At 46.5% G+C, this 25,676-nt stretch overlaps 2 protein-coding genes across 6 annotated transcripts in view; one reads left to right on the top strand and one right to left on the bottom strand.

Moving 5' to 3' along the window:
• Nucleotides 1–1,485: 1,485 nt before the first annotated feature.
• On the top strand, nt 1,486–5,722 carry LOC113033858 (zinc finger MYM-type protein 1-like). The gene is made up of 2 exons (XM_026188012.1): nt 1,486–3,229; nt 3,501–5,722. Exon 2 carries the CDS (start codon nt 3,879–3,881, stop codon nt 5,514–5,516), a length of 1,638 nt encoding a protein of 545 aa, XP_026043797.1. The 5' UTR covers nt 1,486–3,229; nt 3,501–3,878; the 3' UTR covers nt 5,517–5,722.
• Nucleotides 5,723–8,024: 2,302 nt separating this feature from the next.
• kank1a (KN motif and ankyrin repeat domains 1a) overlaps nt 8,025–25,676 on the bottom strand; it is a 49,382-nt gene continuing 31,730 nt past the window's right edge. For 4 of the 5 annotated variants that reach the window (XM_026186116.1, XM_026186114.1, XM_026186113.1 and 1 more), the window contains 10 exons: nt 17,010–19,667; nt 14,948–15,112; nt 12,780–12,876; nt 12,348–12,566; nt 12,144–12,231; nt 11,751–11,970; nt 10,233–10,375; nt 9,190–9,390; nt 8,963–9,061; nt 8,025–8,814 (listed from right to left, as the gene is read on the bottom strand). In XM_026186116.1, the coding sequence (XP_026041901.1) occupies nt 8,752–8,814; nt 8,963–9,061; nt 9,190–9,390; nt 10,233–10,375; nt 11,751–11,970; nt 12,144–12,231; nt 12,348–12,566; nt 12,780–12,876; nt 14,948–15,112; nt 17,010–19,215 (3,501 nt within the window). In that variant the 5' untranslated portion in view covers nt 19,216–19,667 and the 3' untranslated portion in view covers nt 8,025–8,751. Of the gene's footprint in view, nt 8,815–8,962; nt 9,062–9,189; nt 9,391–10,232; nt 10,376–11,750; nt 11,971–12,143; nt 12,232–12,347; nt 12,567–12,779; nt 12,877–14,947; nt 15,113–17,009; nt 19,668–20,212; nt 20,256–25,676 lie in introns of those variants that run through there. The other variant, XM_026186117.1, reaches the window with a different exon arrangement.

Genomic DNA, 25,676 nt, shown 5'->3' on the forward strand with positions numbered 1-25,676 from the left:
CAAACTAAAAACTACTTCCACAAACATTCAGCTTTGATATTAATGAGTTTTTTGGGTTCATTGAGAACATGGTTGTTGTTCAATAATAACATTATTCCTCAAAAATACAACTTGCCTAATAATTCTGCACTCCCTGTATTAGATATTTGCATGCTTGCTGTAATTAGAAATATTTATTATTAAATAAAAGTATGTCTGTCTAAGAAGAGAGGAAATCTGACAAAAATCAGAGATTTGCTGACAAAACACAAGGACCAAATGAAGATTGCAAACATCAAGGATGAAAAATAAAACCTGCAGAAAATTCATGAAAAGGAGATCACAGAGTTCATAGAAAACTTCTGAATGACTCGTCCTGCAGCATTTCATGAGGTGATTAAAATTATTGTCAGATTTCAGCTACATGGAGAAATGATTTTCGGTGCATTTAATACAATTTGTAATATTTCAGCACAAAATACTACGTTTGGAGTACGAGAATGCAGATGTAGCTGCTGGTGCATTAAAGGAGAGTCTGTACTACATTATTTTTACATACGAGCACAACAGACTCTTTGGTTCGTCTGACTGATCTTAAGGTTGATTCATAAACAATTTACAATCAGCAGATGTTTGATTTAAATTTAAATTCTTATTTTCAGAAAAATGTTTAACCTTGTATTTTTATTTTCTAAAGGAAACATCTTTGTGGGTTTTTTTCTTTAATGTTCACTTTTATAAGTTGTTATAAAATCTTCTATATGATGTTTTTACCCTGTCATTTTTTTAAGTAATTCTTGCAGGTGGCATCTTATTAAAAAACTGTTTTTTAATTCCTTGGTTAATATGGAGGATTTTTAGTAAACATGGAAGAATGCAGTTTCTAAGTAAGAAAATCACAGAAAATGTAAAAATGACTCAATGAATTAATTCATCACATGGAGAATAAGAATTGTTCATCAAGATAATTGACTGATTTTAAGACACTGTTCTTTGGTTTATTCAAAGTTATACTAAAGAAAATTAAGCAAAACAGAAATATCCTAAATACAAAAATACAGACATATACACACACAAACCCCACAAAAACAAAAACAAACAAACAAAAAACCACACTTCACACTAACATGAAAACAGAAGCAGGGAATAGATGAGACAGGAGTGTTTATCTCTCCATCTCTGAGACCGAGCAGCTTTCCAGCATCCTGTGGTTCCTACTAGTGATGCGCGAATCATGAACGAATCGTTCAATACTCGAGAATCACTTTACTGACTCATGAATCATGATTCACAAGCTCAACTGACTCACTGACTCATCCCTGTTGCTGTTAGCAGCAATGTATCTAGCTTATAATTAAAATTGTGGAGAAAAACAACATCCAGTATCTTAACAAAAAAATTTCTGCTCTGAACTGGAAGAAAAAACCCTGAGTAGAAGCTCACATCAAGACAATAGCTCCTCGGTTCACAGTAGCATCGCTCTGCTAACATGCTAACAGCACATTTGAGCTACTCACCCCCTCCCTTTCCGTGCTGAATCGTAGGGTAAGCAAATCACTCAGGACTCACTAACCCCCTCCCTTATGGAAGAAATATAGTATCATCAGAATTTAACTATTTTTAGACATTGAATTTATAACACTGAATTTTTATCCTCCAAAATTCACCTGCAAAAATTCACCTGCAAAATTTCAACTGCAAAAGTGATGAACTTGAATGACCCAAGCCAGGGCAATCAGCACTAGATCGAGTCGAGCAGCTCTCAGCCAATTAAATTACGCTGTTTGATCACATGACACCGTTAGCCAGCAGTGTGTCTCCTAAAAGAGAGCTGTTTAAAGGTGAGTGATTAAGCTTTTCTCCTAGAGATCCACTGGCGTGCACAGATAGAGACGAGGTGGTGCTGAAGCACTTGCCCTTTTGCCCTCAGTCCAAAAAAGTGCCCTTTTTTTTAAAGCTGCGCGATTTAAAAAGGTGTGAAAATAATGGCTTGATTTGTGCCCCTTCTTCAAAGACACCCGAACCCTGTCACTTTTTCACTGTCACCGTGTCACGTGAACACGCTTGCAGTTCATTTGTTGTGAGGCGTGTAGCAGCGGCATGACACAGGACTACTTGGAGTAGGCATAGTAGGCTAACTATAGCGACTGGGAGCCACGGCGGACAACACGGCAGCTCTTTCCCTTCCCAACCAGTCAGGTAACCCATGAATCGAGTGAAATTATTCTGTTTGCCCTCTAAGACCAACCTGCAATTGTTTTGTTGTGAAGTAGCCTGTCAGAAACTGCACATGACAAACTTTGCCAGCTTGCCCCCTCCATCCATCCATATGGATAAACAAAAAAACGACACATTTAAAATGTAACCTAAACCATTTAGGCAACCCCACTCTCCATCAATTCCGACCTTTTTGCATACACTATTGAAAATATCACGTTATGCTATAGGCTACATGCCGTTAGGCAGAGGGCTCTTTTGAGCCCATTTTTCGTTACAAATTTTAGGATGATCTCACGGAAATCTGTGAATAAATACAAAGTTTCCAAACTGAAGTCAGTGACGGGAAGACATCACACTTTTTAGAGATGGAACTGCAGAAAAACCTAAAACCTTGACATGATTATGAATAATAGAATTATGGACGTTTCTCCGTTTTTGTGGATTAGCCTTTCCATAACTAACGTCAACTACTGTCCTACTTTGGTAAGATTGAAATTAATGTCTTTGACTGTCTTTAGTAGGTGTCTCCTGTGAGAAAGTTAGAACACCGTCCAACTGTCTAAAGATGCAGTCTTTAGCCTAACTGGTTGTTACTGACTCAGCGATGCTCGCAGACATTTACGCACTGTGTTGTGACCTGATTGTGACAGAACAGTGACGTTGTTATTGGTAGTTTGAAGGGTACGGTGTTGGGGGTGGTGCATGTTAAAAGTTTTGAGAAGCACTGGTTAGACATGTTAATTTTTTTTGGTGTAACATATTGGCAACATTAACACATTAATTTGCTAAAGAAAAAATAGGCAGTTCCCAATTGCCTGTGAAAACGACCATTCTGCCCTGTTCTTGTAATGACCACAGTCAGTCTTATTCGTTCTCATACATTTTGGTCTATTTATTTACTAATTTCAGCAAGCATAATGCCTAGGAAAGAGAGGCTGAGAAAGGGGAAAGAAAGGGATCTACAACAGGCAGCCCAGGGAAGCAGTTCTCTGCTCTCCTGGATGAAAGCAAAGGAAAATGAAGATGAAAGGTCAGAGTCAAGGGCAGAGTCAGGTTCTATTTTAATGTTTTAATGTAACCTGCTCCTTGCAGTTAATTCTATTGGAAAATCTTAAAAGCTGTTCACACTTAGTTTTTAATGAACTTAATCAGCAGGCATTGAGCTAACTATTATTTTGTACCTACGAAAGTTATTTCTATGTTACAAGACTTGCAGTATGGGTTATTATTAAAACTATCTGTTTAAGCTTATTATTATGATAAATAATAATACTATTATTATTATTATTGTTCCATTGTAGTCAGTCACAGCAGGGAAGCAGCTCTATGCCATCTACCAGCATAGCAGAAGAGGGAGATATAGAAACAGATGAAGCCGCGACCAATGCAGCAACAGGTTCAGTTAGGCCTACAGACACTGATGTAGTGCTCTCTGAAGACCACAATGAGGAAGAACAGATCGATCACATAATGTCAAAGTTAGCAGCTTTACAATACCCAACAGATCCAACACACATCCATACATTTAAAATAAAGCGCAATGACAGATACGTTTCAATGTGCTGCAATGTGGGCCCATGTCAGCCTGATATACCTTACCCAAAAACTGAGGGGAGATCATTCCAGAAACAGTGTTTTCTGCTAATGTGTGGCTGGAATACTCACCCACTGCTAATTCAATGCATTGTTTTAGTTGTCGGCTTTTCCTCTCGGATGAAAAATATAAAAGCAGAACAGCCTGGACAACTGATGGCATCAGAAAGTGGAGTACTGCTCTTGAAAAAATCAAACAACACTCCAGCGCAGAGATGCACATGACAAGCATGGTTAGATGGATCAATTTCCAGAAAAAGGCCCTTCAGTCTGCATTTGATGTTTCAGACGTAAAAGGGGTGGAAGTTAGAGAGCGAGAGAGGCAGACAAACAAAGAAATCCTGACAAGATTAATTGACCTAACAGTGTATCTTGCACGTCAGGGACAAGCATTCCGAGGTCATGATGAGAGTGAGTCCAGTGATAACCGTGGCAATTTTCGTGAATTACTCAATGTATTTTCCCGCTACGATAGTGTGCTGAAAATGCATTTGGAAAAAACTGCCACAGTTAAAGCCACCAAGACAAGGCCCCAGGTGTCACTGCTTTCCAACAGAAGTCAAAATGACATCATTGCAGCACTAGGAACTTACATCAGGAAGGAGATACAACGTGAAATAAAAGAGGCTGAAATGTATTCCATTCTACTTGATGAAACCTCTGATGTTTCACACAAAGAGCAAGTGTCATTTGTTGTGCGATATTTTCATCATATGCAAATAAAGGAGAGATTCATCGAAGTGTGCAATGTTGATACAACTACAGGCCAGGAGCTGGAGAATACAGTGTTCTTGCTTCTGCAAAAGAATGGCCTAGAGATGAAGAACATGTATGGTCAAGGCTATGATGGAGCAGCCAACATGAGTGGCATGTATAAAGGTCTCCAAGCTAGAATCCGTGCACACAATGAGAAGGCCCTCTATGTGCACTGCAAAGCCCATTGCCTCAATTTGGTACTAGTGGAGGCATCAAAGTCCAGCAAGCATTTTGTGACATTTTTCAACTTGGTGGAGAAATTGTATGCCTTTTGCTCAGGCTCCCCAAAGCGTCATGCTGCCTTGGTCAAATTTCAGGAGTCTCTCTTTCCTGGACAACGTGTTATGGAGCTCCAGCAGCTGTCAGATACTCGATGGGCTTGCAGGGAAAAAGCACTGAAGGCACTTCAGAGAAATTTGAAAGCCATTTTGATGCTCCTTGATGACATCAGTGACAGTGACCCACCTAACCTGGCCCAAGGTGATGCTCAGATGTACAGAAATGCCATTAATTTTATGTTCATTCTCTGCATGGAAATCACCACACCAGTATTCGAAGTCACTGCTTTGGCATCAGATTCTCTGCAGGAAGAAGGGTTGGACCATTCCACTGCCTACAAGGTAATTGATGGTGTGCTTCACACATTGCAAACCATGAGGTCTGAGGAGAAATTTGGAGAGATATTTAGATGTGCATCAGAGAAGGCAGAGAGTTTCAACATTCCAGTACCTACCGTGGTGCCTGGTCAGGAGAGAAAGCGGAAAGTTCCAGTGCGTTTCCAACACAGCACCACAGTGTCTCAAGTAGGTGCTCAGTTTGAGTCAGTGGAGGCATATTTCAGGAGTGGTGTATATTTCACCTTTCTGGACATCATGACTGGGGAACTGAACAGGAGGTTCAAAGGGGACAATACTGGAAGTCTCACTGAGGTTAAAAGCCAAGGAATAAAAGTGGGTTTTAAGACGTGAGAGGTTAGCACGGGGGTTGTAGTGGAGATATCAAAGATAGGCACGGCTGTGGCACTGATTCAGTCTTTGAGCACTACGGTCACCCCAGTGTGTCGGCCAGAACACCAAACACCAGTAAAACTATTCTATGAACTTTGGGGCCTTTTATACGGGGCTTATATGCTCTCTTTTTCAAGTTCCTGTTAGGAGTCGTGCAGCCGCATTTTGAACCAGCTGCAGACGTGACTGACTGACCCCCACATAAAGTGCGTTACAGTCGTCCAGGCGGGAAGAAATAAAAGCATGGATCACTGCTTCAAGGTGCTGCCTCGAAAGAAAAGATTTTACTCTTGCCAGTCGCCTGAAATGATAAAAACTGGACTTCACCACTGCTCTGATTTGGTTGTCCAATTTAAAATCACTGTCCAACTCAAAACCAAGGTCAGTAACAACAGGTTTAAAATAGACTTCCAGGGATCCTAAAACAACAGAGGAGGACTCAGAGGGTGATCTTCATCACAGGTGAGCAGGCTTGGGTCAAATATTTAGAGAGAAAAATGGATCTGAAGCATCTGAGATGTTGGTCCAGCCATGACAGTAATGTCGGTGCCTGAACTCATCAAACCATCTTTAAACCTGGTTCTGTGTGGGAGGAGAGGAGCAGGGAAGACGTCAGCAGCCAAGGCCATTTAGGTCCGACTGAGCTTCATTCAGCCTCCAACTCATCAGAGTGTGTTAAACATCAGGGAGAGGTGTGTGGACGTTGGGTTTCAGGTCATCAGGGCCTTGTTGCGCTGCATTTAACCAAACTGCAGATAACTGCAAACACAGAAATGTATGAAGGTAAGTGACCTCTTAAATTAAAGTGCAAATGAATCCTAAGATGATGGTTACCACAGCAACAGTAACTGTTAACAGAAAGAGCAGCTCAACAGCAGGCAGGTGCAGGTGAAAGCTAACTAACAGTGTGAAGCAGCAGCTGCAGGATCTGCTGCATGGTTTCATCATCTGTGATAAGAAATCAAATCTCTTATGAGTGTGAGCAGGTCGTTTCCTCACAGATTCAGAGCTTGTCAGCAGGGCAGATAAAACAGCACCGAGCCTCTACAGGGGGCATCCGGATTTGAACCGGAGACCTCAAATGCTCTACCACTGAGCTATGCCCCCCTCTGCTTGTGCTTTCAGGCAGAATCAGGCCTCTGTCTGAACAGTGCAGTAAAAGCAGAGCTCAGGTCAAACCTGCTGGCCCTTGATCATATTAACCTGGGTCATGAAGTCTCTTCATTTATTGTGTTTATCTCCCAAAGCTGGAAAACTCCAGCAGGTCCGAGTTGTTGAACACATCAAACATGTAACCGTCAGCTTATGGTCAGAAACAGCAGAACGGTTTAAACTCAGTAAAACAAAATGACCAAAATCTTAAAAGTAAAAATAACTTTTTGAAGCAGAATTTGCACGTGCTCACTTTGTTTCTTCTGCTCTGTGATTGGCTCGTTCTTGTTTTGATCCTGGTGGATAAACCTTAGTGAGTTGGCGGCGTGTCTTGAAAGCTGCTTTTCTAAATTAAAGCTGATATTTTTTGTACTGATTTGAATCGACCCCTGTGCACATGCTTTTTACGTAATGCTGTTTTTCTTTAAGATGAAATAATAAAATATGTTCAAATGAAACAGTTGTCGCCATTTTTGGGCAACAACCCAGAAATGTTTGAACAAAGAGCCTCCAGACACCCCAGAATCAATGAAAATAGTTCAGGACATTTCTGAAATCAGAATACTTTATTAATCCCAAAGGAAATTAGGGATCGACTGATCGCCAAACTATAACTTTAAGGCTGCACTACACAAATATCCCACTGTGACATTGTCTCTGCATGAAGGAGCGCTGGAGTCCTCAAACAGAAAAGCTTCTCGGTGCTGGACAGTGACAGCACCCACCAGAAGATGTCAGACACTCAAGCCAGTCATGAAGTCCGTTGGTTCAGTCAGATACGTTCACACCAGCGTCCTGCTGGAGGTCATTTTGCTCTGGCAGTGCTCAGCATGTTCCTCTTTGCACCAAGGAGCACTTACTGGTCCCACTGATGGGTTATAGTCCTGTCCAGGTCTCCTGGAACGAGCTCCTTTTGTTTGCAGCAGTGGATTTGTTTTGGAGGAGCCAGACTTTAATTTTTAAAGTGGTCTTGAGCAACACTTCTGCAGCTTTCTGAAAGTCTTCAGGGTTTTTCTTTGGACTGTGTGATTTTTCCTCTCTAGTCCTGATACCTGAGGATCTTTTAAATAAAAAAAACAAAACAAAACAAAAAAAACCCCACTGACGTATGAATCAATTAATCTCAGTATTTCCCCAGTTTTCTTGTAAAAGAGAAAAAAAAGGTTGATCTGAGGACTTGTTTTTATGCCTTTTACTCCAACACTGACCTCCCTGCTGCTCATGAACCACGGTTTTGTTCACAGGTCAGTTTCTTCATTAACTGGTATGAAACCGTTCTGCAGAAACGTCGAGCGGTGAGAACAAACCCGACACGTCTGGATTCTTTAATTGGTGTTTATTGTTACATGGTAAAGTTTAAGGCACTTCAAATCTCACGTGAGCATGAAAGTCAGTACCTTGATGAAAACTAGAGAACTTATTTTACACAGAAGGAAACTGGAGTCAAACGACCACCGTATGTACAACGTAATACATCTCTGCATTAAAAACTATACTCTGATAAATATATAACCTCGTGGATTGTTAAGTAGTAAAAGGAAATATTCAAAATACTGTGATTCTTCTTTTTAAATAGATACAAATCATTTGTATAAAAGTAAAACTTCTCCAGTTTAGCTCACGCCGACGTGACACCGGGATGTCGAGGCCAGCGGTATGTACAGGATGGCTGGATCGCGCTCCATCTCTGACGCTCGCAAACATAATTAAAAATAAAATCAAATGACGAGGGTTTGGTGCTCTTTATGATCAACACTGAGCATCAAGTAAAAAAAAAAAAAAAAAAAGGCATATTTTAGTTTAAAGGTTGGTCTGAACTCCAGAGTTTGTGACTTTGGACACGTTTCAGCCAGTCTGTGAAGCACCAGCTGCTTACATTCATATTCAAAGGGCACTTTGGGCTCGTCGTGGAGGCAAATGTGCACATAGATCAAAGAAAATCCAGAAATCTCATTGGTTGGTTGGGTAAATCCAGCGATGGGTAAGGCGTCGTGCATGAGAACCAATAGCAGCGCAGGGTTTGTGGGCAGAGGAGAGGCTGGGTTTAATCAAACATGCCCCTCCGGGTCGGACTCGGGGACGTTTTTCTGCCGAGTCGAGGCGTTCCCTAAAACACACACACACACACACACACACACACACACACACACACACGCGCACACACACACACACACACACCAGATTATTAGGAAGGAGGTTCTGAAATGTGTGACGAAGCTTCCATGATTTGGTGCAACATTAAAAGGACGACTCACTGGTGACTGGGCTTTGGAGAAGTTGACGTGAGCATAAAGCAGCACTGCGATGTCCTTGTGTCCCGCCTCCAGAGCTATGGACAGAGCGCTGCTCTCATCCTGGTGGAACAAACAAAATAAGTCAGCATGACCAAAAGAACAGCATCTACACACCTGCAGTGCTTCTCTAATGTTTAGAAACCAGTGGGTCCAACATTACAGCAACAAAGTTCTTCTACACAACTCACACTGTCGCTGAGCGTGGCGTCACAGCCCGGCCGGGCCAGCAGCAGCTTGACGATCTCGACGTGGCCGTGCTCGCTGGCGCACATGAGCGCCGTCGAGCCCTCGTCGTCCTGGATGTTGACGTCGGCGCCGTGAGCCAGCAGAGCTCGAACCATGTCCATCCTGCCGTGACTGACCGCCAGCATCAGCCCCGTCTGGCCGGCCTGCGGCGGGGACAAAAGCACGGTGAGCAAACCGGACGCTTCCAGCCTCCACGCCGACGCGTTCGTGCAAATATCAACTCTGAACTAAAACGGTTTCATTAAACGAAGAGCTCTGATCACACAGCTGCCGTTTTCAATGAAGCCACACAAACATCCACAGTATCACAGCACAGCCAGTACAACTGTACGGTGGGCGGAGCCTGGGTGAAGCAACGATGCATGGTTCAGGTAAAGAAGGAACAATCATCCAGATGATTGATGTTACTGTTTATTCATGATCACAGGATGCAAACAATCCTTTTCTATATTTCAACATGTTTGAAAACTCTTAACGTTGGTTTGTGCTCATCACAGCACACATTGTGCCACAAACACACCGAGTGGCACCAGGTCAAAATCTCTCCAGCAGCTCTGAGAAGCTTTGTCTGGAAGCAGTCCACGCTAACGGGTCGTGTTCCCGCTGCATCGTTCCCAAACACGACTCCAGATCAAATGTTCAGTATTTCACAAACTTAAATTTGTCTCACTTTTAAAAGTCCAGGCTTTACCTTTCTCCACCACACGGTGTCACTAAAGTGCAATTTTCCCCCTTCAGCAGCTCCAGAGGTTTAAACTAAACTCTGTTTAAACTTCTGCAGGCAGTCGTTCATCGACTCATGTTTAGCTTCATTTGTGCATTTCTGATTTTTTCAGTAACGTTCCCGTTTCTGCTCCGTCCATCGTGCACGTTTCATTTCTGCTTTTGCTTCGTTTGCTTTTTAGGTCGCAGAGCGACTCTGCTCTTGTCTGGCCATCGTGACCTTCGTATTACTGCTGCGACCTTTTGACCTCCTCTCACTGACCTGACTGGCGCGTGCGTTGACGTCACCCTTGCCGAAGAGCTCCTCCACAATACGCATGTCCCTGGGCGTCTCCACGGCTGCGAGCGCGGCGAGCATGATGGGGGTGTATCCCGCCTTGTTCTGCTGGTTCACATTACACACGTCTGAAACACACACCAACACAGACAGTTTAAAACTTCCAGAAGGTTGGACAAAGACATTTTTGTCAGTGGTGGGTTGGGGGGGGTCAGCTTGGACACTGACTCGTCACCGTCAGTCAACGACGACACAGACGTGTCAGCACGTGACGCGTCTGTCAGTCGCTTCTCCTCGTGAATAAACAAAAAGGAAACACTCGAGTCGTACCGTCTGCTCCTCCTCACACTCTCTACAAGCTGAACACGCCAACATGGAGGGGGAAGAAACCCGTCAGAGGCCGGATGGGAGCGAAGCGAGCGGAGGCCTCAGCTAGAACTGGGACGGACAAAGGCTGCAATGGGAGGAGGGGGCGGAGACGGCGTCACGGACACAAGGACACAAAAGGCCGAGGAGACAAAAGGCCTTCAGAGCAGCGAGTGGCAGCGACCTCATCACAGTCTATTGAGCCTCCGCGGAGCTCGCTGTGTGGGAGCGTCAGCGAGGACGAGAAAACTTTCCTGTCTTGGAGCCCAAATGTGAGCGTCCGTGTCGTCTACGTGTTCTTGGTGACATTTAACTCACACGTGCAGATTTCCTGCCCGAGCTTTAAAATATATTTTCTCACAGGAAGATATGGAAATGCAAACAGACCGTTTCTAGTCCTGCTGACTGGAAGTCAGTCACTGCCACCACATTTAACCACTCTTTATTACAACTCTGAGTCCAAACAAGCCTCGAGCCTGAGAGGAAGGCGGAGGAGCTGGAGGAGCCCCCTCCTGCTGTGTGGAGACAGCACCAACCGAAGCCGTTTGTATCCTTGTATCCTCACTTTCAGTGTTTTCCTTCATCGTCTTCCAGCGTGAAGCCGTGTCCCGCCTGCATCTGTGGCTCTGCATCACGAGGTCACTCAGCTGCCTTTGTGTCAAACTATCAGATAATTATTTTGCTGTTAACAGCAGGAGCTGCGGGGACAGAGAGGGAGGATCCTCCTCGACTGTCAGGACGGAGGAAAAAGGAGGTGAAGCACGAGGAGAAACCAGGAGGACAAAAAGGTGAAATCTGACCATCGTGACATCTGAGACGTTTTATAGACAACAAATAAAGACTGTACGTCCCTCAACATGAACGTCTCACTGCTCTGTGCCCACATCAAGTTAAATAAAGTTTTTTTTTAAGTTGAACTTCATCCTACCCGCAGCGCTCCACCAGTGAACGAGCCGAGGACTTACAGGATGGACAGACGGTCTGCTGTCTTCAGTTTTTACATTTAGAAAACAAACACAAACAAACAGTATAAATGGAGAAGAAGAAGCTGGAGGCGGGAGATGAAGCCCTCCCTCAGCAGCGCCTCTCCTGGGAGCCGATCGCTTCAAAGCCGCCTCGCACGAACGCAGCTCTCACCTGCATCCAGCAGCTTCTTCACCACCTGGAAGTTTGAGTGTGAAACGCTGTAGTGCAGCGCCGTGTTGCCGTTGCCGTCGGCCATGTTGACGATGTGGCGCAGCACGGCGGGAGAGAAGTCCGTGAAAGCTCCCAGGTAGTCCTCCACCATGGCCGCCACCGCCGCCTTCTGACTGGACACGCGGAACCACTCGTGCTGCACCGTGTTGAGACAGCCTCTCTGCACAGACAGGAAGTGACCATCAGCACGCCAACAGGCAAATTTAGCCAAAGGCCCAGCTTTGGGTGCACAGTGGGCGTGTCACACTGAATCCACCGTGGTGACTGGTCAGCGCTGCGCTCCAAACCACGTTTCATGACATCATTTAACAAACAGCTGATCAGATTCCTCACCAGGTCTTTGTTGGTCACAGCCTTGGAGTCACTGAGGTGCGACTTGAGAACGTCGCATGCAGCCAGCATCTTCTCGCTCAGCTCGTACCTTTGAGTCGAGGTCAAACAGACGTCATTCTTCTAATAGCTTCAGCCTCATCCTAACACAACTGATCAAATTTACAGACAGAAAAATATCATCATGATTTCATCTTCTTTACTCGCCTCTCTCTCGTCTCCTGCTTCTCTGAACTTTCCTCGTCATCCTTCTTGTCCACGTCCTCTGCTCCCTCGGGCTGGAACTCCTCCCTCAGGCTCTGCCCCTCCACTTTCTGGTGTTCCTCCTTTCCTCCGTACCCCTCCTCCTCCTCCTCGTCCTCTTCGTCTGACCCAGAGGAGCTGCTGTCCTCTGAGCTGGAGTCGTCACTCGACGTAGTCTCGTATCTGTGCCACGAGGGGGCGACAGAGGTGCAGAAACAAAGATGTGAGTGCAGATCAGCAGCTCGGGTTTCATATTTGCGAACAACACTAACGAGCTCATGAGGCTCGGCGTCGACACAGCTGAGCAAACGTGAGCCCTGCCACCTTTGACCTCAGCCGGGACACAAACACTGAAAAACTCTCACGCTGCAAACTTCTGATTAAAAACATTCTCACCCTCCGTTCACCCCGACGAACTGCAGGTTCTTCTTCGTGCCGTTGGAGTCGGCTCGGCCGTCTTTCTTCTTCATGATGGATTTCAGGGTGCTCTGCCCTGCAGGAGACGCAGAACATCGTAAACCAGAGCCGACAACATGACACGTAATCCAGAATCAACTTAAACTCATCTGATAAATCGAACAGGCTGCTTTAAAACAGGGCTGTGTGTTTATCGTTAATAAAAATCACTTTGATTTGCAGAATGCTTTTGTTTCCTGAGCGACAGAATCACGTTTAACTGCCGTCATGTGATGATTGTGTGTTCACATATTTTTGAACACTGCAGATATTCAGACGTCACTTATGAACAAAGATACGTTCCTCGTCAGGACTTCATCTCAAACAGACCCTCGTCACTAAATGAATAAACAATAAGATTAAATCAGATCTCTGACATCTGTAAGCTCCAGCTTCTATATTTCACCTCTGTTCATGAGCGCAGCGCCCCCTGTTGGAATCATGTTAAACAGCTGGACTATTTAGGCTCCCTTTTGTTTACAGCCGTGTGTGGCTGAGACAGTATTACAGGGCTGTGACAGACACACTTATCTGGAGTTTATGCATCATTAAAATAAGACCATTTATGTTTCCGTTATTTATAGTGTGTAAGGTGAGACTTTTCGGAGTGCAAAGTGTTTTTCCTTCGTCGTTTCCGTCTCTTTCCCATGTTTCATCACGATCCTCCTCATAAAATCATCCCTCCAACTCTCCTCCTGCATAATTAACACACCATGTAACTAAATAGCCCATTGAGCTGGTTACAAAGAGCCGATAACGCCTGAATGCTCCACTAAAAGTTCTGACATGATCGAGAGCTTTGGCAGAGACGAAAGCAGCCATTAAGTGTCCGTCTCATCTGTCCGTGAGGCGCTGGAAGCCGACTCAAAGCCCGAAGTATCTCAGTCATTTTAAGTAGAGGCCTCGAAAACCGAAATACCAGCAGAGCGAGCCAGAAACACTCAGCACATCTGCCAGGACTTGCCTCCACCGAGGGGCCTCCTTAACGCCGCGGGGAGTTCATGCATCAGCATGCAGGAGCTGCATGTGTACACACAGGCGCGTGCGCTGCTCATTAGCAACAGAGTCGTTCAGCACGCTTCCCGTGTTTTGACAGCTGGGAGTGAGAGTGGCGCGAGCCGCTCGTCGGGCCGATGACGGCGCTCGTGGTGGCGTTTCACACGTCACCTGGCGTCTGCGCGAGGTGACCTCCTACAGTCAGCTCAGGTGAGGTAACGCGCACCTTACAGCAGCCGGGTTGTGAAAGAAGCGTTTGAATGTTCTGCTGAGGGGCCGTCTCTACAGCCAGCAGACCACAGCCTAAACATCTGGTCAGATAACTTAGGAAAACATCTGCTTCACGCTCCAGAGCCTCGCTCTTACTGTTCTGGCGCTCTGCTTCTGCACAGGAACAGGAACTGAAGCTGAAACAGTGACTTCAGCTCGCAGTGTTTATAACCCTGATAAATGGACTCGGGGGCCGAAGAAGGCAAATAAGATGTGTTTGACTCTCAAACTGAGCAACAGAGTCCAAAAAGCACGAGCTGACAATCTGATTCATGTTCCTGGGTCACAGAGCATCAGACATCAGCCCGTCTGCTGTGGAGGGAAAACCTTTGAATCATGTTAAGGTTCAGCACTTGACCATAAGACGTAGCAGTCAGGTGGGTGTGGCTGCAGCACCAAAATAAAACTGATTGAGCTAAAAGCAGAAGCAACACAGATCTGGGAGTCTATGATACTCGAAACCACCTTCAGCCTCCAGACCTCCATCTCAGAACCTGCAACCTCCACAGTCAGGACAGGGGTACATTTACACTGTCAGAGGCGTGGCCTGGAGCACTTTTGGCTGTCCAATTAGGATGAAGCTGTAGTATTTTATCAGGAAGTTCATTAGAAATAACGAGCAGGCGTCTGTGGGACGCCTCAGAGTCTCTGGACTAGCCAGACTTGTTAGCATTAGCTCAAAACTACCCACAAAACAAACAGAAACTTCAAGATGTTGATTCCAACTACAGACGGCAGTGGCAGGTCCATCTTTTATATGCAGCTTGTAAACTGCAGCGCTCTTAAAATATTTAATATTGGAATAATAATAACAACAATGAGCTGTGTTGTTGCAGTCGCACCATGCAGCGCTGTAGACATCTGGAGGTCCATGCGGCTCTTCTGCTCGGCCGCACTGATCTGCTGCTGCGACGGCGTGTTCGCAGGCGTATCCGCTGCTGTGAGGTCAGGTGACTTCTCCACGTGCTTCGCCCCGACAGACGACAGCTGGAGCTGCTGACTGCTCTCTGACAAGGGGAACAAAAGAAAAGGTCAGGCAGGTTTAGACATTTTGAGCTCTGAACGTTCACTTTGTTACCGTCTGAAACGACAGAGCGCCACAGAGGCGAGGAGCGATTTGAGATCCAGTTTTCTAAATCAAGACAGTTTTTCACTCCTCTGATTTGAAGACGGCAGCATTCAGTAGGAAAAAGGCTCTTGGTGCTCCAAGGAGCAGCATCAGCCGTGACTTTAATGTAACTGTGTGCTGAATGTTGATGGCAGGAGTAAAGTCACAAGAACGGGATAAAAACAAAAGAGGAAACGTGTGATGACATCGCAAAAGAGGCCAGAAAGGAGCACAGAGTCGCCGCGTGCTCATCTGCAACAACGTGTGTTATGTAAGGGAGAAGGAGCCATGAATCAGCATCAGCAGGGAGCTGTTAGTGAAGGCAGGGCGGCCCGCAAAAACAACAAGTGGAAGAATGGTGCGACATTACTGCCTCCTGAAAGAAATGAGCTCATTGTTGGTTCAAGTCCAAAGGCCCTGCCACATTTTTCAGGGTCACAGATCAGCACAGCCTGTCTGATCCTATCAGGATTCTCTTTACACGTGTGTGACAACCCCACCCCCTAAACTCCAAACCAGCACCCACCCTTCAGTCCTGAACTACACCTTGATTCAGCTCATTAGAACACTGACATGCATACAAATGTGTCTGAGACGAGCAGCACTCGTCCAGGGCTGAAAAACCTGCAGTTCCTCTAATGACCACTTGAGGCAGTCCCCATAGACTCCCATGTTAAAACTTTAACTGTAGCTACTGCAAACTTCACATCACTCAGCTGAATGTCGACAGGTTTGTGCCGTCACAGCTTTCTGGAACCCGTTTAGGCCCATCAGAGCTTAAACGTAACATTTTTAAATCCTGGTAGAATTGCAACCACATAAGCTGGCGCACTTTTTTTGTATATGAAACTGGAGGAGTTGAAATTGCATAACATGCATTCAATTTTTTTCCAAATGGCTTTGCAAAAAAAAAACAAAAAACATAAAAATCACTGCAACAACAAAAACATAATAATCCTGAAACACGCTTTGCCAATCTGATCAGCTGTTTGCAGCACTTCCTACATCAGCGCAAACCATCGCATGTTCACCATCACCTGTCAAAACCGGACGTGACGTCATGTTTTGGGGAAACGTAGTTTTTCCTTGCAGCGCCTCTCAAAGGTTTACTGTGTTTATGAAAGTTCATGCCTTTCTGTACAGTTTCTGGGAGGCTTAATTGACCTGTTGGAAGTGGATTCTCTTGATGCTGTTTTTTTATAATAGTTATTTCGTTTTTCCTGCAGTTAATAAAAAAACATTGTGTATCTCAAAAATGAAACTATGAAGACACTTGAAATTTCTTTAAGTAGAAACGTGTGTAAAAATAAAATAAAATCCTTTTTTTGTAGTTTATTGCACTTCTTTTGCAATATGTGTAGTTATTATGGATTTAATGCACACACATTATTAAAATTTGGGATATAACGTTTGTATTGCTGCATAGCAAGTTGAAATACTCCCAGAAATGCCTACAGCATGTAAAAATATAAAGATAAGCACGAGGTCTGTGCTGTAGTTTTGAGTGAAGGAGGCATTTCAGTATTTTATGAATTTGTTACTTTGCTTTCATACAAACGAAATAATAACTTTAGGTTTGGAGGAAATGCTCGCTTTCAAAATGGAGAAGCAAACATGAAGAGGATGAAATGGAAATCACATCATCTCTGTGACAGCGGAGCAAACTCCATCAGCTGAGGACGATCAAATGACACGATCGTTAGCTACAGAAGAGCCATTATCATAATGGGAGGAAAGCTCGAGTCGGTCTACATGTCAGACTCTAGTCTGATATAATAAATAAACAGTACCCTCACCTTCTTTTGACTCCGCCTGCAGCTTCAGGATGTCCTCGGCGCTCCCGTACTTCATGACTGAGTTGATGGATGACAGTGTGCTGACCAGCTGACTGTTGATGACCCCAAACTGGGACTGGGGCTGGCCGAATGCCTCCGCCAGCTCGGTATAGTTCTCGGCCAGCAGCATTTGCTGCTCCTGCAGCAGCTTCTGCACGCGCTCGATGTAATGGTCCAAGCTGACGCCACCGTGCGCCTGCAGGGCGGCCGGATCAGCGTGCACAGCGGCCGGCGCAGGCTTCACCTCTGCCGTCTCCTGGCTGCCGATGCTCGCCACAGACTCAGCCGGCTGGGAGGGGCCACATGCTATGTTTCTGGTTTTTAAACCAACCAGGAAATTCTCATGGACGCTCACTGGCCCCACCCCGCATTCTTTGGTTTTAGTTGAGCTCAATTTGCCGGGCAAGAGCTCCACGTCCGAGGTGGTTCCAACGGCGATCGAACGCATCTTTGCCGTTGAGTGAACGTCTTTGACGAGTCCTTCTCCGGCAGCGACGGTCCGGGTTTCTGTGACCACCGTGTTGGTTTGCTTATCTGATGTAACCGACTCCATGTGAGTGAATGAGTCTGAGAGGACAGCGTGCTTCGTGTTCGTGGACTTGTGTGCAACTTCTGCCTCAGTGCTGGTCTCCTGAGTCAGGAACTCAGGAGCCGCCGTGACTCCAGAGTCCACTTGACTGACACGGTCAGTCTCAGTTCCTTGTGACACCAGCGTCTTGATGGGACTAACGATCACATCCACCGAACAGTCTCCACAGCCCACGGATCTCTGCTCTTTGCTGGCTTCCATCGCGGGTTCACCGAGGGTCAAGCTGTCCACCAGCTCCTCTGTGTTCACTCCCACCTCACAAACGCTGAGCTCTACGCCTACCTGCCGATGGCACGTCTCCACGTGCCGTCCTACACACTGGTCAGACACCTCCATCTGTTCGTGCACCACCCACCGGTCCATGGGGATATCCGGTCCTGTGGCGACGCTGTGCACAGAAGGCTGACAGGACACTCCTCTAGTCAGAGTCTGTGGACTTTTAGCAGTGCTAACATGGCTGAATTCCAGATGTTCGCCCACTCCCTGGCTGCGTGTCTGGACTTTCGCCTCCACACAGGCGCTGTACATCTCCGGCCTGACCATCAAACCTTTGTCTGCTTTTTTCTTGTTTGACCCACCGGCAGCTTGGAGCTCCAGTTTCAGCTTGCCCATCTCCATCTGATGAGTGGTTTCTTTGAGCTGCACCTCCAGGCGGTAGATCTTCTCCTTCAGGGAGTCGATGGTCTGCTGCTGGAGCTCGATCTCTTTCTCAGCTTCGCTGCTCATGCCCAGCATGGCCTCGGTGACGCCAACTGCAGTGCTCCGGATTTCCAGTCGCTCTGTAGACACCCCCGCGTCCCGAAAACAGCGTTCCTTCTCTGGCTTTCTTTGGGTGGCTGGAAGATTATTCATATTTTGATCAGTAACTATGCCAACAGACTTTTGGTGGGCCTGGTTCTGCGTGAGGTTTTGAGGCTGATTTTCATTTGCGTTGTCCTTGGAAGTCTTCTCCAGTGCTTGGACCTCAGCAGCCAGGCGTCTGAACTCCTCCAGCCTCTGAGCGCTCTGCTCCTGGGCTTCTGGCTCGATGATGTGCAGCTCCGTTTCCTTTTGGATGGGGCCCGGGTTTTCCATTTGGTCAGCGCAGCCTACACTGTAGGAACGTTTGCGGAAGCCGCCAAGACCTTGACCTTTTGATTGAGCAGCCAACTGTCTTTTCTCCTCCTGCAGAACGGCAATCTTCACCTGCAGGATGGGAATGGTTTTCACCTGCTCTTCCAGCTCTTTCAGCTTCTTGAGCGCCACGACCATCTGCTCCCGGATTTGCTGCAGGTGTAACGGGCTGACGTTAGTTACCGGGGTAGCCACGCCAGAGCTCATGGGGCTGTGGCGGATGGAGCTGCCCCTGGATGGTGGGTAATAGGGGTTATACTCTCCGTTAGGGAGATGACCGTTGATGGGCAGAGTCTGATAGGTGTTGGGAGAGATCTGGCTTGTGCCTATGGAGCCAGAGTAGGAGGACAGCGAGCTGCTGGAGCCCATACCACCGAAGCTGGCGAGACGCCGGCGGGGCATCGGAGGCTCGCTTAGCGGCTGCAGAAGCGCACGCTCCTGCTCCAGCCGACGGCGGGTCTCCATGAGGGTCTTCTCCACTTGAGGGTTGTGCCGAGGGGCAAACCTGGGCGACGGCGGGGGGAGGAGCTGTTTCTGCTCTGCGAAGCTTGAACACGGCTGATGCAGAGGCACCTCACAGGCTGCCCTGGAGAGGGTGGGGGTCAGCGGGGCAGCGGCCCTGTTGGTGAAGAAGACCGGGGACTGTTTGCCGTCACTGTTGGAGGAGGACAGCGAGTCTGTGGAGGTCCATTCAGCCTGAGCGCTGACCCCGCCAGTGCTGCCCCGAGGCACCGCCGAGGGTTTGGCCACTTTGGGCTTCCTCTGGATACTCAGCTTCTTAATAGTGTTGCCCCTCTCGATGTCGTCAACATACTTGAGGAAGTCCAGGTCTAACTGGTAACCATAAGGAGTTTCAACATAGTAGGGGGCCTCAGAGTCCTTCTCGTCTTCTGTGCTTGGGCATCTTTGTCCTCTTTCTGTAAGAGAGACCACAAAAATGTATTAGTGTCGCTTTAATGCTGGAAACAGACCGATTTATAGACTCGTACATACTGAGAGGATCTACTGAGCAAGTCTGTGACAGTGTGAGAGTCAGGAAAATAATTTATCCTGTTAATTTGAGACATAAAATCACAATAATCCCACTCTTACATATACATAGATCTATGCACATTTCATTCAGCCACATGATAAAAACAGAAGGAGGAAAATAAAGAGGACAAGTCCACAAATCCCAACAGCTTCATCTGATCCGACTCTTAACGTGCAGGTATTTTCTTTGTTTACACAGAGTTAGTCTATCAGCCTCAAATGCTCGCAGCACGCTGCCGGCACCTCTGGCCACAGACGGTCGTCATCATTTGACAGAGCGAGTACAAACATCTCAAATTTCTCACATCTCTGCGTCTCACATAGTTTGGGTCCAACTAAAACATTATCTGCCAAAATAATTAGCACTCAGGCTTTTCCACAAAAGCGGCAGGAGATTTAAAACAAAATTAATCTGTCAAAGTCGGCTCACCGAGGTGTGACGAAACCAAAGGTTCAAAGCTGTGACACAAACAGACCGTCGCTTCCAAAGCTCACATAAGAAAGAAGGCAAAGGGCTCTGAGAGGCGACGTCAATATTCCCTCGTTCAAAATCCATCCAGTGTCCACGTTTTAGCTGTTACAGGCAGAAGTGACCACGAGCTATCACCCAGTTAAAAGAGCAGCTACGGGCCAATCAAAGCTGCTTAAATCAAAGTCCAAACTCCAACACTTCCAGCTGAAAATGCCCTCCGTCACAGCCAGGCCGCCGCATTCACACCGCGTTGGCTAAATACAGAGGCTTGTTCTTGGTATGCCTGGAACTCTCAGTGACTAAAGCAAACACAGGCTGGAAATAAACAGCCCTGCTCTTCCCTTCCAGTCCGCCCAGCTCCTTTCCATTCAGCAACAGGAGGAGGGAACTACAGGGATAAGCCTGCTGCTAAAACCTCTGCATGTGTTGCTCAAACTTCACTCACCGCACACCAGCAGCTCTTTAACTGGACGTTTCCTCCTCTGCTCCTCTCGGCTTCACATTCACGGCTCTGTGCTGGGATCGCAACTACGCCTTCTCCTCACTCTGTGCTCGCTTTCACAATCCTCTCTCCACACGGGACATAAAAAGCTCCACTATTGGTGTAAACTACACGCAGCGCTGCTCTGGTGCACCATTGGACAGCTGCTTCCTCCAATCGTGTGAGGCTAGAGCCGGGCGCTTCCCTTCCTAAATAAGAGTCCTGTTATGCATGGAGGGGAGGTGAACCCACAACAATAACAGTCTGTTCTTGACACCAGTCACACTTTTACACTGGTCTATGCTCCATGATACAAAGACTCATCCGTGACTTACAGTCAGTTTGTGTCCACGCCTTTATTTTCAGAAGTTACCTTCGTTTTTCTACCAGGTAAAGAAAACTGAGGGGAAACACCTGAGTGCACGTACACACACACACACACACACACACACACACACACACACACACACACGGAGTGACCTGGTCCGTGCACGGCTAAATTTACCCCTCAGTGTTCAGCCTGTGATGATAACACTGCATGGATTCCAGTTCAATTCCATTTATATGGCACCAAATCACACAGCAGTCGCTTCAAGGCGCTTTATGCTGTAAGGTAAAGACTTTATTTAAATCATGCTGTGTCACAATTTTAAACTAGTCTGCACTCCTGACAGTTGTTTGGGGGGGAAAAAGCCAGTTTCCTCGTGTTTTCTGATTTTTTGTTTTTGTGAGTCGAGCGTCTGACAGCTCCGTCTGCAGACAAAGCCCCAGCTGTTTTCTGCTGCCCTGAGAGTCACGTCCCGTTTTTCCCCCTGGTATAAATATTCTGAGCGCACAGTCACGGTCTTGTGCTGTCTGGTTTGGAGGAGTCCCCCTGTGGCACGAGCGCCAACCGGCCGTGTCGCATGTGACGGGCGGCTCTGTGGCACGGACACTCCGAACAGCTGAGCGATGACCTCATCAGCTGACAACTGACGGGGTCGGGCAGCAGGACAGCGAGAAGAGCCCGGGCGTCTGCTGCAGCTAGCAGCTGTGAGCTCGTCAGTCTGAGGGGTCACATGACAGTTAGCACAGCGAGGCTGCTGGACTTCATCTCCCTTCTTACAGACCACGTCTTCAGCCCTGCCTAAAGCCGTTTGCACAGCCATGAAAAGGAGGCATTATTCTGTTCCCCAAACTGAGCTGCACCAGTGTGACCAAGCCCTCGAAAACAGGACCTACAAACTTCCCTCTTTACCTGCCTCAGCAGCCAATGAGAGGAGAGAGAAAAGCACATTTCTGGTTACAATTTGGTCATAAAATTATTTTCTCATTTTCCCCTGAACATCCTGGATGTTAAAACACCACATTACTGTCGTTTAGTGTATCCGGCCTGATGGTGGAATCGACCTTCTTGCTGTGAGGAAACAGTGCTGCTGTACGAGTTTTTAATTTAGCAAATTTAGGGACTCATCATACTTCCTCTCTTTTCCACCTCATTTTCTCCTCTTGCTCCAAAGCTCACAGCTCAGCCTGTTCGTGTGGGAATTTCAGCCTCGTTCTTTCAGCTGTGACCAGGTGGGTTTAACGCTCTGCTTCCAAGTGCAGAACAAACATACAAACAACTGAAATCATTATTTGAGGGTCCAAAAGTGCTTTAATCAGCTGATGAAGATAAGCCGTTTCCTCAGGTGATAATCATCTGACACTTTTTACAGAAAGTCTAATCGTCTCTGAACTCAAACCATTAATAAGCTGAGCTCCAGTATAAACAGCTGGTTTTTAATCGTTTAGTTTCAGGGGGATACATGTTTTTTTCTTACCCATCCAAGGACATTAAGACCAAATACAGCTATGAGCATGTGCACCGTGTATTAATAAAAGACAGAATAAACAAAAATGCCTCTTTTAGTCAAAGTCGTCCAGCGGAGCAGAGTTTTAGTTTTGACCACACAGTTCCCGGCTCTGTTCCACTTCCCTCAGATATTCAAATATTTCTGCCTAATTATCAAAGGTGAGCCATATGTACAAGCTCACAGGCCACAATGAGGACTCGCAGCTCAAACAGAAACTTGCTTCAGAGTCAAACACCAGTTCCTCACACGTCCCTCTGCAGCCAAACTCAGCAGCACGCACCGTCGGTAACACGTTTCAGTCGTTTCCATGTCCACAGACACGTGAGCCACGTAAAACACCCCGAACTGTGTCTGAGCTTTTCTCTGCTTCTCCAATCAGCTGCTGAAAATGTCCAGCCTTCATTCATTCACGCCGCTCAAGCTCTCCGTGTTTGCTCTTAAAATATGGGACTGCAGGCCGGCCCGGGCCCCGATGTTGACGCTCTGAAGAAAAATATACAAGCGGGGCCGTGCTTATTTTACAGCGGCTCTGTAAAAGTTTAAATTTAGAGCTGACGAAAGCCTTTTAATTCCACAGCGCCATCAGACGCTGAATAAATGAGGCTACTGGGCTAAATGTGTCTGCCAGCTGTTTGTTAACCAGAGAAATTCAAGCCAAACTACCTGCTTTTACACACACACACACACACACACACACACACACACACACACACACACACACACACACACACACACACACACACACACACTTTAATTACCAGTTACAGAAGGTTACATCTCACCTTAGAGCAGTTCCTCATCAGTCTGTGGACAGTTAGGGTGTCAGTAATCTTTAACTACATGTTTTAAATGTGTACGACCGGCCTGGAGTTAAAGCTGTTATGATCTGATAACATGTGCACTTAGGTGTGGTCCAAGACAACAACATTACGACCCACGCGTGGGGCGATCCGGGGATATTAGGATAAATGAGTGAACTGCTCGTTAGTGATGGTAGACAAAATGAGTTTAGGCCCAACTACAAAGCACTGGGCCTTGTGAATATCTGAGAGACGCCGACATCCACAGAAGAAAACACTGGAGTGTTCAGATCTGAGCAAACTGCCCTTTTATTTAGATTTTAATCTTATCGGTTCTGCCCAACAGCTCACGTTCAATTTAAGTTCCTGCTCAAAAGGGATCGAGTCTCCAGTGTTCTAAGATCTTTAGTGACGCTCCAAAAAGTCCTGAAATAACAAAGAAAACAAACTTGTTTGGGAACACCCGTTTCACTGTTGGTACCTCACGTGTACATATTTACCAGTATCCAGTATGCACACGCTGCTTCTGGGTCTGAAAAGTGAAGTGTGCCTTTAACCTGTATTTTTTTGGCCTTTATCAGACAGGAAAGTGGAGACAGGGTGGCAGGAAGCCGTGCAGATAATGGTCTGGGATGGAGCCCAGCTGCACGATGAGGCTGGAGTCTTCAGGTTTGTAGCTCACCTGTGTGCACAGGTACTGACCTAATTAATTAATGGCCACCAGGAGGCGGAACCTGTGGTTGCAAAGAGACTAAACGCCCTGCAGCAGGGGTGGGAAACTCCAGGCATGTTGAGGAGGTAATTCAGCCATTTAATCAGCTGTGTTGGGTCAAAAACAGCTAAAGCCTGCAGGACACCGGCGCTCGAGGCCTGGAGCTGGAGGAAACGAGCAGGTAACGTCACAGCACACCCGTCACATGACCCGTTCCAGTCGTATCCAGTTTCTTTCCTCAGGCCGTCGCTCTGACCAACACTTAGACACTCACATAGTGTCTGTACTTAAACAGCCCCCATACCTGCTGCCAAATCAAAGCATGCTATATAGTCGAGTCCTTGTGCGCTTACTGTATACATGTGTAACATTATCAAACCCTTATAACTCCATAATTTATCCCAACATCTTTGCACCAGTGCACTTATGTGCTACACGTGCCATTATCGTCTGTGATGTTGAGTTTGTCAGCGTTGCCTGTCGTCTGTTTGTTTACCTACACTGTGAGCAAAGAAAAGACTGCAGCCCAATTCCAAGCATGTGTCCACACAGTCTGTCTATAACGTTGATTTTGCAATAATTAACCTTTAACACAACCATCACTACCAACAGCATCCAGGAGAAACACTGAAAGACTCGTGAAATGCTTGAAAGAAGTGAAAGTAAACTCAGGGCTGTTCAGGATGTGCAGAGAAAAACTTGCAAACTCATTGGAAGTGCAGGGCTGTGCTCCGGCATAGCTGTGAGAGCCAAACATGATGCAAGCGCCTGGGTGGAGCAGCCTCCACCCGCCCGACGGCACAGAAACAGCTCTGATTTTACCCCTTCAGAAGACGAAACACTCGAGTTTGCTCAAAATGAGCTTCATACCAAAGTTTTGCACTTTTCCTTATGAGGACTTGAATTCGGTCCCCACAACATGAGTAACACACAGACACACACGGAGCCTGGTATTTCCTGGCTCTGCCCGTGAGCCTAATTACTCCCAAGAAAAATAGAGCCAACGTTTGATCAACGCTGCAGCAGTTCAACACAACAAAGGCAAGACGCGTCCGTCCTCATCTGAACCCAGAATAAGACAAAAACACAAAGAGTCCATTAAAGCTGCACATTAGCTGCACGCAGGCCGGTCCGCTCGACTGTGGGCTTCTTCCAGGAACTCGCGGGGTCGCGCCAGACGCAGCTGCCAAATTCAACAATGATGATGCAGACCGAGGGAAATGTTTGGGCTTCCTCTGCAAACACTGAGGCACTTTGAAAAAATGTGCCCCTCTCTGGATTTTCTCATAGATGGTCAAGAAAAACATCAACGACAGTGTGCGGGCTGCTTCAAGTCAACCGACACGTAAATGTGATGATCCAGTTTCAGTTTGTACGGCTACGAGACGGTCGGAGTTAACGGGTTTGTGTTTTTGTTAAATACTTCTCCAGATATATTCAGTAACATGTTTTCACTGAGGCACAGATGTGTTTACTACACACATCTTTGGTTTAGTGAGTTAAACATACCAGCGTTTCATAATTAGCTGGTGGGACCATCGGTTTGGGTGTAAACTTATGAATGAATGTCACAGTTTAACGTCATGGTTACATT

The sequence above is a fragment of the Astatotilapia calliptera genome, chromosome 12, assembly GCF_900246225.1.
Source record: "Astatotilapia calliptera chromosome 12, fAstCal1.2, whole genome shotgun sequence".
In the NCBI taxonomy this organism is placed as follows: Eukaryota; Metazoa; Chordata; class Actinopteri; order Cichliformes; family Cichlidae; genus Astatotilapia; species Astatotilapia calliptera.